Consider the following 13400-nt stretch of genomic DNA (forward strand, 5'->3'; position numbering starts at 1 on the left):
GCCTATTTGTTTTTAGAGACCTACTCCTGAAAAAATTCAATGCTTAGAGGGAACATTTTGTTGTTGTATGCTTTTGCAGTTATAGAACAGAACACAAATGCCATCATATGTATGGTCACAGGCACACACACACACACACACACACACACACACACACACACACACACACACACACACACACACACACACACACACACACACACACACACACACACACACACACACACACACACACACACACACACACACACACACACACACACAAAGTATCTGCAATAAAACCCATGAAAATAATGGATGGAAGTTAATGTCATAAACATGGCATTCGGCACACATATGATTAACCTTGAGTAATTTGGGTATGAATCGGGCGGGAGAATTTGCATGATTTCCTCTCTGTGCTTCCCCTTGTCTAAAAGAATACAGGTCAATGTGCTAATGAATAGCCTTCACTCTGTCGATACCCACTTAAATGGCTTAATTCCTCCATTGGTTTGTGCACAGAACTCTCAACAGCACTCCTAGTCTGTATCTACATTATGATGGAATGATTGAGAGTATATTTAGACACGTGGAATTCATAACAGCTGTGTGGTCCTGTTTGGCTCAGTTGCTAAGAGCGTGCCACTAACAATACCAGGGTTGGGAGTTCAATTTCCACTGGGTCACATGCTTAAATGTATGCACTCACAAGTCGCTTTGGATAAACGCACCTGTTATATTTATTATATCTATTATATTACAAATCACTATCAGGGAATTACTGCATCTGTGTTCAAAAAGTAGGCTGTGTCAGTTAAATTTGTCTCTGAGCACTTGTTGCATGAGATATTTCGTGGTTGTGTCTTCCTGTCTGTGGTTGTGTATTTCCAGCACTAACCGTTCCCCAGATGAGGTAGCAGCAGTCCCAACCTGCATGGTGACTGTTTAGTGGCTAACAGCTAACAGCAGCATAATTAAAAAGCACTAAAGCTCTATGGAGCAGGAATGCATCTAAACAGAGAGGTTAGCATATCCCACTAGCTCAGCCACAGGCCTTCTCTAATTAATTATGGCTTAATGAGCAAGGGGGAGAGAAGTGACTGGTAAATATTGTCCTAACTGGCTGATACCTCTACTGAAGGGTATCACTGGCACCCCCTGTGGTCTTAGCTATTCAGTTATCTTTTAAGACACGACTGTGACTCTAGCAGGCGTTTTTAATCACACCCTCACAGTGCCTAAAAACACTCTTTGAATTATTTAATTTAAATGAAACACTAAGAAAATGCAAGGCAAACTAATACTTAACAGAAATCTTTTGGGACATTGCTTACCTTTGACGAGTTTTCCCATTTTGATACCATTTCAAGAGAGAAATAGCAAAATGTGTCGATAAGTACGTTTTTACACTGTAGCTATACTCACTCAAACCCCTTAACTGTTTTGTTGTTTAATTGCAGTGTCCCATTATTCAAAACTGTTATTTTACGCACGAGTGTGCGACTAGGTGCTAAATGTCGGCAGTGATGGCTAATTGTCAGACTTTAAACTTAAAAATCTTTTTTTGGCTTAACTTTAAGACGACGTAAAAAAAAAAAATGTTTTAAAAATGAAAAAGGCTCAGGGCAATTACATCAGATGAGATTAATAATGTTTACCAGATGGTACTGAAAGAGAATCTGCTTGGATGATAAGTAGGTGATAATGTGGACGACATAGAGTAGAGTTAAACTCAGGTGATCTTATCAAAGGCATCATTAGCTGTATTTCACACCCATGAGAATGCTTCTCCTCTCTAGAACTAATCTTTATTAATAGGCATGCAAAATGTGTTAAATTAAACTAAATAATACAGTAGTATACTGGCAGACTCTATGATGCCCCTGATATTCTGTTATTATACATTTTGTTTGAAGTGACTGTGCAGCTTGGCACTGTTGAGGGAGAGTGTGTGGTCGTTCAGTGAAATTCTTTTGAGGAAATCCACAAACCAGATTCCTTCTATTTCACTGTTATCCCATCCAATTAGCTACCAGCCAGACATTTAAAAACATATGTGTTGGATGGAGCTGGTGGCTGAGGTCTGGCATCTAGTGTACGTGTGTGTGTGTGTGTGTGTGTGTGTGTGTGTGTGTGTGTGTGTGTGTGTGTGTGTGTGTGTGTGTGTGTGTGTGTGTGTGTGTGTGTGTGCGTACATGCATGTGATCGTGGTTGCACATGTAAGCGTGTGTGTGCGTGTGTGTGTGTGTGTGTGGGGGTGTGTGTATGTGCGCAATGCCACCCGTTTGGCTGTGTGTGGGCACAGCGTGACCATATGTTCTGTGCAAGTAGCTCAGTTTAACCTAGCACAGCACAAGCAGGCATGAGACACAGCCAGAGAGATAGAGATCAGATAGTCTGCGAGTGGGGGCTAAAACAGCACTACGGCTTAAATACCAGCAGTGTGAACACTGGTAAAGATCATCAGTCCCACAGAATACACTGAACTAACAGCAGCACAGAGAGGAGGTGAGAAATTCCCCCAAACATGCAGTGTTCCATTCTGGGGAAAGAAGAGACGGGAGCGGCGATATTTGTGGAAGTATCCTCCCCTCCTGAGGGATGCCGCATGTCAGTTCTAGTGAAAGTGTGAGTGGAAGATTAGTGTGTGTGTTTGTGTATGTGTGTTTGTGTGTGCATGCGTGTGTGCATATGCGTGTGTGCGTGAGTGTGTGTGTGGCCGGAATGGATTTGCTCTCTAAATCAAAACTGAGCACACATGCCGTCTTCACAGTCAAAGTGACGAGCGGTGGAGTCAGGCTTCCACTTTGCATCTTTCATTTCTTTCGGTCTGCGGGTGAAACATGGACAAAGGGAACCACTGAGCCCTATGGCAGCCCTGCACCTACACCTCCAGCCACCGGGAGGCACTACAGGCAGGAGTTGAATAGCCCCCCCCCCAATGGTAGAAGCCTTGCCTAGGGGCATGTGCCAGTACCCACCATATTGGAATTCAAAGCGGGGGAATCCCAACAAAACTGTTCACTACATCAGTTTAGCTAGCTGTCCAGCACTCATTTGGTGAGAGCCACAGACAATTGTCATGGAGCAATAGCTAAATATTGTCGTGAAGCAAAAGCATATTTCAGTTATTGCTGGTGTGACTGTCATTGTTATCCACAAGTGTATAACAGTAAAACCAATAACAGTAAACCGATTTCTCCAGGATTCTAATTCTAATCCTGTAAATGGCATTCGACTTCGGCGATGTCATCTACAAAATTGCTTCCAACACTCTACTCAGCAAACTGGATGCAGTTTATCACAGTGCCATCCGTTTTGTCACTAAAGCACCTTATACCACCCACCACTGCGACTTGTATGCTCTAGTCGGCTGGCCCTCGCTACATATTCGTCGCCAGACCCACTGGCTCCAGGTCATCTACAAGTCCATGCTAGGTAAAGCTCCGCCTTATCTCACTGGTCACGATGGCAACACCCATCCGTAGCACGCGCTCCAGCAGGTGCATCTCACTGATCATCCCTAAAGCCAACACCTCATTTGGCCACATTTCATTCCAGTTCTCTGCTGCCTGTGACTGGAACGAATTGCAAAAATCGCTGAAGTTGGAGACTTTTATCTCCCTCACCAACTTCAAACATCTGCTATCTGAGCAGCTAACCGATCGCTGCAGCTGTACATAGTCTATCGGTAAATAGCCCACCCATTTTTACCTACCTCATCCCCATACTGTTTTTATTTATTTACTTTTCTGCTCTTTTGCACACCAATATCTCTACCTGTACATGACCATCTGATCATTTATCACTCCAGTGTTAATCTGCAAAATTGTAATTATTCGCCTACCTCCTCATGCCTTTTGCACACAATGTATATAGACTCCCCTTTTTTTTCTACTGTGTTATTGACTTGTTATCTGTTTACTCCATGTGTAACTCTGTGTTGTCTGTTCACACTGCTATGCTTTATCTTGGCCAGGTCGCAGTTGCAAATTAGAACTTGTTCTCAACTAGCCTACCTGGTTAAATAAAGGTGAAATAAAAAATAAATAAAAATTCCTATGCACAAAACAATCCTAACAGATGAAAAGTGGCAATCGAGGCTGATTACTGGGCTGGAAAAGCACCCTCTAAACAGTGGATGTGAGGGGCTATCAGGGGCGCCCGTTACAGTGAGGAAGGGCCTGCGAGGCAGTGTGAGATCGGCAGTTATAGGAGGGGCCTTTGCATATGCAGTGTCACGTCGTAGGGTTGTACTCACAGAGGAGAGCAGAGGAGAGCAAGGACAAGGCCAATGAGAGAGAGAGAGAGAGAGAGATAGGGCTGAGAGAAAGAGAGAGAGCGAGTGAGAGATAGGGCTCAGAGAGAGAGAAGGCTGGCAGCATTTCCATCCCAACCCTAAGTGGCCCGCTGCTGCTCTGAGTGCCGCTCACAATGTCACATTCCCATTGAGAGCTCACTTTCTCAATGACAATCGCTCCCTGTCTATCAAGCCACACAGGTTTGGTTTGGAATTGGCTCACTTCGATAAGCCTAGTCATGCTCATCGACCTCTGTCATTGGTCATCACAAAGGGACGGCTTAGTCATCAAAGGAATGCCTTGCCTTTCTCCCCCATGGCTCGTCCATCTGAGATCGCTGAAAAGCTGCACTGGGCATGGCAACCAGGCTAAATAATAGCTGAGCACAGTAGATAGTATTAGCTAATCATAAGAGGACACAGTCAACAAGCATGCTGAAACACACAGACACGAAAGTAAACATGCACACACACGCGCACAAGCACGCGCACATGCACACAGTAGCTGATGTGTATAACTACCTAGTGAAACATTGCAAAACAATGCCACTTCAATGCCAGAGGAGTGTTTTTCCCTGTCTGCATATGTAGACTGTAAAGTGTAGCTGACGTGGCATCTGTCATTTGGGATGGGCCAGCAGGAGGTATGATGGAGTAACAGTGATTTAGTGTGACAGGGACACAAGGCCACAGTATCAATCACAGGAGAGTGGCCTACATACACTGACTCCAGAACTACCCGACCAATCCTGACCCTTCCCCCTTTACAGTGCAACCTATCACAGGCTGATCTACAGCATGCCACTGCACCAAAACAGGATGTCAACTTATGGAGAGTAATAGACAACAACAAGTCTGCCAGGCAGGAGCACTGCCCTATTATTCTTACACCAAAGTGGGTGCATTTGAATCTTGACCATAACAAGCTGCATTATCTAAAAATAAAAAAAAGGCAGAGAGAATTTTAGGACAGAATTAAATGTCCAATCTCTGATTAACTCTTATGGTATCGTAGAAATGTCATTCCTAGAAGAGAGATTCTCATTCAAGTCAACGTTCTGTAACAGGAGGACCGGCAGCCATATTGAATGTATGTTGTACCCATTAACCATGGAGTAAAAGCAGGAAGTTCATCCTTCAATGTGTGCTTAATTTTCAAGTCATTCTATTTCTATGTACTGTACCTTGCTGAGTTGGCTGGAGGGGGAGCCGTTGCCGTTGACCGTGTGACATTTGAAGTTGAGCAGCGTGTCCCCGATGGCATCCTGGTTCCTCTGACCAGAGAAGGGTGGCAGGGGGGCTCTCTGTACTGCCATACACGAAAGACCCTGGAAGTTAGACGGCCTGATCAGAAAGGCCTCCATGGCTATGTTTGGGGACACCTGGATGGAGTCAGAGCGATAGGAAGAATGGGAGTAAGTGAGTTTATCTTCCTGGTCTGAACATAAATGGCTGATCCTTAAAAGTGTGATTCTGAAGTGTCATTCTGCACTGAATCGATAAAAAGATGTTGATGAAAAACGAAACAAATTTCCTGACCATGCTGAGCTGCGAGACTAAAAGGATGATGAAGTACAGCAGGCCTGGGCAATTATTTTCCATGGAGGGCCACATTAGAATATATTTTTGCCATCGCGGGCCAGAATTATACAGTTGAAGTCGGAAGATTACATACACTTAGGTTGGAGTCATTAAAACTAGTCTTTCAACCACTCCACAAACTTCTCGTTAACTAAATATAGTTTTGGCAAGTCGATTAGGACATCTACTTTGTGCATGACACAAGTCATTTTTCCAACAATTGTTTACAGACAGATTATTTCACTTAGAAAATTGGAAAATTCCAGAAAATGATGTCATGGCTTTAGAAGCTTCTGATAGGCTTATTGACATAATTTGAGTCAATTAGAGGTGTACATGTGGATGTATTTCAAGGCCCACCTTCAAACCCAGTGCCTCTTTGCTTGACATCATGGGAAAATCAAAAGAAATCAGCCAAGACCTCAGAATTTTTTTTTTTTAGAACTCCACAAGTCTGGTTCATCCTTGGGAGCAATTTCCAAAAGCCTGAAGGTACCACGTTAATCTGTACAGACAATAGTACGCAAGTGTAAACATCATGGGACCACTCAGCCGTCATACCTCTCAGGAAGGAGAGATAACCGTCTCCTAGAGATAACCGTACTTTGGTGTCGAAAAGGGCAAATCAATCCCAGAAGAACAGCAAAGGACCTTGTGAAGATGGAGGAAACAGGTACAAAAGTATCTATATCCACTGTAAAACGTGTCCTATATCGACATAACCTGAAAGGCCACTCAGCAAGGAAGAAGCCACTGCTCCCAAACCGCCATTAAAAAGCTAGACTACGGATTGCAACTGCACATGGGGACAAAGATCATACTTTTTGGAGAAATGTCCTCTGGTCTGATGAAACTAAAATATAACTCTTTGGCCATAATGACCATCGTTATGCTTGGAGGAAAAATGGGGATACTTGCAAGCCAAAGAACACCATCCCAACCATGAAGCACGGGGGTGGCAGCATCATGTTGTGGGGGTGCTTTGCTGCAGGAGGGACTGGTGTACTTCACAAAATAGATGGCTTCATGAGGGAGGAAAATTATGTGGATATATTGAAGCAACAACTCAAGACATCAGTCAAGAAGTTAAAGCTTGGTCACAAATGGGTCTTCCAAATGAACATTGACCCCAAGCATACTTCCAAAGTTGTGGAAAAATGTCTTAAGGACAACAGAGTCAAGGCATTGGAGTGGCCATCACAAAGCCCTGACCTCAATCCTATAGAACATGTGTGGGCAGAACTGAAAAAGCGTGGGAGAGCAAGAAGGCCTACAAACCCGACTCAGTTACACCAGCTCTGTCAGGAGGAATGGGCCAAAATTCATGCCCAAAACGTTTGACCCAAGTTAAACAATTTAAAGGCAATGATACCAAATACTAATTGAGTGTATGTCAACCTCTGACCCACTGGGAATGTGATGCAAGAAATAAAAGCTGAAATTAATAATTCTCTCTTTTATTATTCTGACATTTCACATTCTTAAAATAAAGTGGTGTTCCTAACTGACCTAAGACAGGGAATTTTTACTCGGATTAAATGTCAGGAATTGTGAAAAACGGAGTTTAAATGTACTTGGGTAAGGTGTATGTAAACTTCCGACTTCAACTGTACATCATGTGTATGACTGTGTTGACAGATATATCTACTGTAAATAACATCCAGATATGCTACTTATTTTACTTTTTTAACATGCACAGAAATAAACCACATCCATGTCCTCCGTTTGGTAGGTATTTTCATTATTAAACATGAAATGAACTACATGGAGGGAAAAGTACACTGTGCATTCAGCACCACGGACAGAACTCTTGTTAACAGGTATGCACAAAAACACAATAAAGAGAGAGCTCAACATTACACTTAAATTACTCAATCAGTTTGAGGTGTGAAGTCTGATGGGCATTGACTAGAGCAGTGAAGTCAGGTATGGTTTCTGACGTCGCTATGCACAGGATTGCTGAGAGGTGAGAGTCAGTAAGAGATGATCTGTGTCTTGACTTTTTATATTTCATCACTGAAAATGTCTGTTCACATAAATGAGCATGATTCCTAATCTTTGGAAAGTTTTTTCATTGAGAGATGCATAGAACCTCGTCAGTGACATTGTTTTGAATAGTTCTCCAATCACTGCATCATACTGAAGATCGATAAGCTCAAGTTGCAGGTCAGTGAGAGTGTTATCCACATTGAAGGTGAAAGGAGAGGAAACCAACAGCATGTCATTTTCCAACACTTTGAAATCCTCAAAACGACGAGAAAACCCACCGTTCAAAGCATGCAGCAGCGATGTATACTTCTCCTGCTGGTCATCTGATAGGGAACAGACTAGTGGTGTCGGAAGGTGGGTGAGATTGTTGGCTTCTACTTGGCGGGTCAAGAGGAGTCATTTTCCCGTGAAGGCTTTGACAAGGCTGTTCATCTGATGTGCAAAAAGGCCCTTCTCTTGTGGTTTGGAATTAAGTTCATTCATGAGGGCCATGATGTCCACGGTGAAGACAAAATCAGCAACCATTCTTTATCTTGCAGTTGAGGGAAATTCAAATATTTTCCTTTCATTTGCCAAAACTTTGCAATCTCTGACCTCCGGTCCAACACCCTTTTAAGCACCTTCCCCAAATTCAGACATCTCACATTTTTGTGGTATGGGAGATCTGCATGACACGACTCTGTCTCTTCCCACAGTGAGACAAACTGCCTGTGGTTTAAAGATTTAGCTCTTATGAAGTTTACCACTTTAGTGACTGTATCCACAACATCGCTAATTTTCAGATCACATTTACAGAGTATCTCCTGATGAATAATGCATTCAGGGGGGAAAAAATTCAGATCTGGGTTCAGCTCAGCTATTTAATCTTGTATCCTTTTCAAACGGCCAATGCTTTTTCTTGTCAAGTTTGGGTACCCATCAGTGGTCACACTGGATAACTTTTCAAAACTCAGTCCCAGTTTTGCCACAAACTTATTAACCTCCTCCAATGCATATTTCCCTGTGGTTGTGCTCTTCATTGACTGCACTGAAGCAAGCTCCTCTGTAATGTCAAAGTCTGGGGTTATGCCTCGTAAGAATATCAACACCCGTGCCGTGTCACGTGCATCACTGCTCTCATCCAGGTACAAGGAGAAATCGGTAAAATCCTTTACCTTGTCTTTCAACTGTTGTTGTCACTGTTCGTCTTGACAGGGAAACATTTTCAAACAGCTCTTTCTTGTCGGGGCAAAGTATTGCTGCAGAGTCAATTAAACATTATTTTATGAATTCGCCCTCAGCGAATGGCTTGGTATGTTTAGCAATTTTGTGGGACAGTACATAGCTAGCTCTCACAATTCCATCGTTTGCTGAATGCAGTTTTGTGAAAAGACCTAGCTGCTTTTGCAACTGAGAATTGCAACTCTTTCGATGCACTTGCCCTCTGCTCAGAAGACCTATTCCTACATGTCTCTGCATGCTTCATATGGAAGTGACAGCGATGCTCTCTTTGCACACTAAGCACACAGCTTTCCCTGATACCTCAATAAATAAATATTTCGATGTCCACTCTTGCTGGAACAACCTACGTTCATTGTCTACTTTCCTTAACTTTTAAATCTTTGAAAAACTCATTTCTAGCTAGGTCCTATTTGTAACTGTGACGTGTCTGACAGCCTGTCAGTCAGTGTCTGCCCTCGTGCAGTTATTTATATATGCCTTCAAAACAAATTTCCCGCAAGTGGTGGGAGTTAAATCATTACACAAAGGCGAGAATTATTTTGGGCTTTTAATTTGAATAACATGACAAATTCTTTATGTGATCCGAACATGATTCCGCGGGCCACATTGAATCAGGTCGTGGACCGCTTACGGCCCTCGGGCCGGCCTTTGTCCAGGCCTGAACTACAGTGAGTTCCAAAATATTTTATTTTGAGCTGACTTTGGATTTAAAATGATACCGCACTTTGGATTTGAAATGAAACAATGGCTACATTTGTTACGCGTGCTCCCGCTCCCCCTCTCTAGTGCTCTCTGGTGCCAGGCGGCCCATCATTACGCACACCTGTCACCATCGTTGTGCATCATAGGACTCACCTGGACTCTATTACCATATTGATTGCCTCCCCTATATCTGACATTTCCTCAGTTTCATCCCCGTGTCTGCACTAATGTTGTTTTGTTCCCCTTGTCCAGACGCTGTCCATGTCTTATTTCATGTCCGTTATTTCTTAAATATTCACTCCCTGTCCTTGCTTTTCATCTCCCAGCGTCTGTCCTCACAACATGATTTATCATTCATTTCTATTGGACACAAAATGATCTGAAACACAACCAAAGGAAATGCGTCCGACGTATGTGTAGAGACACGCTTGATGTAGTCATTCTGTGCTATGAATATGAGACCAACTACTTCACTTATTACTACTTTTAATACACATATCAGTGAATTTCTCTTTTGGTCCCCTAAAATGGGGTCTGCACTTTAAACTCATAGTCATTGTATGATTTCAAAATCCAAAGTGCTGGAATACAGAGCCAAAACAACAACAACTAAAATGTCCCTGTCCCAATACGTTTTGAGCTCCCTTAAGCTTTGATTCCAAAACCAATCTTAGTAACACTTTATAAGTTATCCTTTTAAGGGTTTAAAGAGTGAACATTTCGTTTATAGACGTTTGTGTGCCTTTGATGCTTGTTTACCTACCTTTGATATGACCTGCATGTCTATGGTGAGAGCCAAGTCGGCGATGCGCTCCACACACTGGACAATGCGTGTACATGCCCGGGCCTCGTTCTGAGCCATCCACAGGATGTGTTCCTCCACCAGCATCATGTTACTGGCTATGTCAGAGATATAGTCCCCTAGCTACGGGATTGAGGAAATGAAATGATCAGGGTGGTGATGGTGACTTGATTCATTATATAAAGATTTTCTTTAGATTAGCGGCTCCAATGGGGCATAATCACTTAACTGTGATGACAGTTGAACTACATCAAATTGACAGTTTCTTTATTCTAACTGTTCTGTGGAGAGATTGGGTTGGCATTAATCAAGGTGTATCTGGGCCTCCAAGTATTGTTATGTTTTCTAGTAGGACCCCGTGTTGAGGAGAGCTGCAAATAATGATCTTCTCATGTAAAAATTCAATTCCACGACACTACTCTGACCTCTTTTGTGTGCAGACCCTATAGTTGCCTTCAGTCGTATAAAGCAGGGGTATTCAACCGGGAGTCCTCAGAATTACTTCAGGGGGTCCGCGAAAATGTACAATACCAGTCAAACGTTTGGACACACCTATAATAATAGTGAAGATATCAAAACTATGAAATAAAACATATGGAATCATGTAGTAACCAAAAAAAGTGTCAAACAAATTAAAATATATTTGAGATTTGAGATTCTTCAAAGTAGTCACCCTTTGCCTTGATGACAGCTTTGCACACTATTGTAGAAAATTGTCAAAATAAAGAAAAACATTTGAATGAGTAGGTGTGTCCAAACCTTTGACTGGTACTGTATATCAAATAATACTATTGAAAAAGTGCATTTTTTTAATACTTTTAATGTTTTTATGAATATCGCTAGCAAAAACAGAATAGACTACCATCATTTTAAAGTGTTGTTTACATCACCTGATGATAAGACAAGTTGTTGCATTTTTGGGGGGCTAACATAGATTTTTTGGGGGGGGGCTAACATATGATGGGGATCCCTCGGTCTCTGGTTTGCCTCACCAGGGGTCCCCGGGCAAGAAAAGGTTGAAGACCCCTGGTATAAAAGAAATACATTTGGAATAGATTAGGGGGATAGCCAAATTACTTCTTCATCAACTTAGCTCTCAGGTGCAATGATTGCCATAAGCAAGAAAAGAAGGATGAAGGAAAACACACAGGTTTTCCAAATTAATTTTGAAGGCCAGTATAGTGTGGGACGGTGGCAGGCTAAGACTCCTTCATTCCTAGAGTGTGAGCACATTTAGCGTAATGTACGGTTTCTCAAATCGAGTTCCGTTAACCTGCGGATCCCTCCATTTAAGCCACGTGTCAAACTCATTCCGCGGAGGGCCGAGTGTCTGCGGGTTTGCACTCCTTTTACTTGATTGATGAATTAAGGTCATTAATTAGTAAGGAACTGCCCTCACCTGAAAGGAAAAAACTAAAACCAGCAGACACTAGGCCCTCCATGGAATGAGATTGACACCCATGATTCAAGCTGTCATCTGAACAGTTTCAAGTCACTTCTTGCAAATCACTCCTCAGAATTTGACAAATCCCTGCTTTCAAAACACTGAAAAGCACTCACATCTCACAGGCTTAAATAATACCGGGTCAGGAATAGCAGCTAACAATATGTATAGTTTCCCCTCAAATTGCATGACTAGCCAGCTAGTCTACTTGAAAAGAGACTTTCATTGGACTATAAACAGCTTGTCCAAAGAAAACAGTTTGGTGGTTCTTTATTCAATCCCCCAGAATTTCCCAGGGATTATTTTATGACATTTTGCGGGGCAAAAATGCTTGATTTTGCCAAAGGAATTCTGACATTATGCATGTAAATATGCAATGCTTTTGTCCAATTTATCAGGAAAATACATTGATAAGGGACACAGTTTGTTGACGTGTGACTTGATTGAACTATATTATGCGTTAAACGTGTGGAGATTGGTTGAAATTGCAAGCCCTCTTTTTGTACTGATTTGACTGTTTTATGCGGAAATAGTGCAGTGATTAGTCAAATTTGCAATTCCTCATACAATACGTGGAGAACTGTTGAGCAAAAAAATGACTGCTGCGTGGAGGCTGAGGGTAAAATGCTGTGTGTGTGTGTGTGCATTCTTCTGTGTGTTTGTGTGTGTGCGTGCGCATGTGTGTGTGTATGTGTGTGAACAGCGGCTAAGTCCTGCTATCGTACGTACTTCTCTACGCTGGTCCACCAGGCGAGTCAGCCTCTCAACCAGGTGTGTGACAAAGATGACATCCATCACATCGCTGAAGTCCCCCGCCCTGCTGGTGAAGGCTACCAGCTGCTGGGCTAACGGCTGGGCATTGCTGGTGTTGATGGTCATCTGGTAATAGAACAGTGATTGGGTTATATGTGCTATGAAATAACTGTTTGTATGTCTTCCCATGGGTATTAATCAAGCCAGATATTACATCAAATAAAAAAAATAGTTCAGATTAGATTCAGATTATTCCGTTTTAGACCCCCTTGTCTCGCCTTGTCTCTGCTCTTGAGAAAAATGTCCTACCTGGGTGAGCTCATGCAGTATGCGAGTCACCTCGCTGGCATATGGGCACTGGGTATAGTCATCCTCTGCCCACCGACCTGCCCGGTCACAGCGTCGCCAGGCCTTCTTCTCCCTCTGAGTGAGGTGGTGTGAAGCAGCACCAGAAGGGCGGGGGGCATAGCCAAATGTGGATGGAGCACAGGGCAGGAAGGCCAGTATCCCTGCCAGGGTCTTTGGCCACCTGTCACAAGATATGTTATCAATGTCTTTGTCACCGTGATCCACAATAAGCCTCGATTTCCTGACTACACTACGTTGATGTGACGCGTTGCCTTGTT

At 42.8% G+C, this 13400-nt stretch overlaps 1 protein-coding gene across 1 annotated transcript in view; it reads right to left on the bottom strand.

Annotated features, from left to right (window-relative positions):
- Positions 1-5017: 5017 nt before the first annotated feature.
- The window catches only part of LOC116373038 (adhesion G protein-coupled receptor A3-like), a 70980-nt gene continuing 62597 nt past the window's right edge, over positions 5018-13400 (bottom strand). Inside the window, exons 7-11 of the mRNA XM_031821751.1 lie at positions 13084-13303; positions 12751-12900; positions 10539-10700; positions 5467-5664; positions 5018-5086 (exon numbers count right to left, since the gene is read on the bottom strand). Coding sequence (XP_031677611.1) covers positions 5018-5086; positions 5467-5664; positions 10539-10700; positions 12751-12900; positions 13084-13303 — 799 coding nt within the window. The remainder of the gene's footprint in view (positions 5087-5466; positions 5665-10538; positions 10701-12750; positions 12901-13083; positions 13304-13400) is intronic.

This window comes from Oncorhynchus kisutch, linkage group LG4, assembly GCF_002021735.2.
Source record: "Oncorhynchus kisutch isolate 150728-3 linkage group LG4, Okis_V2, whole genome shotgun sequence".
In the NCBI taxonomy this organism is placed as follows: Eukaryota; Metazoa; Chordata; class Actinopteri; order Salmoniformes; family Salmonidae; genus Oncorhynchus; species Oncorhynchus kisutch.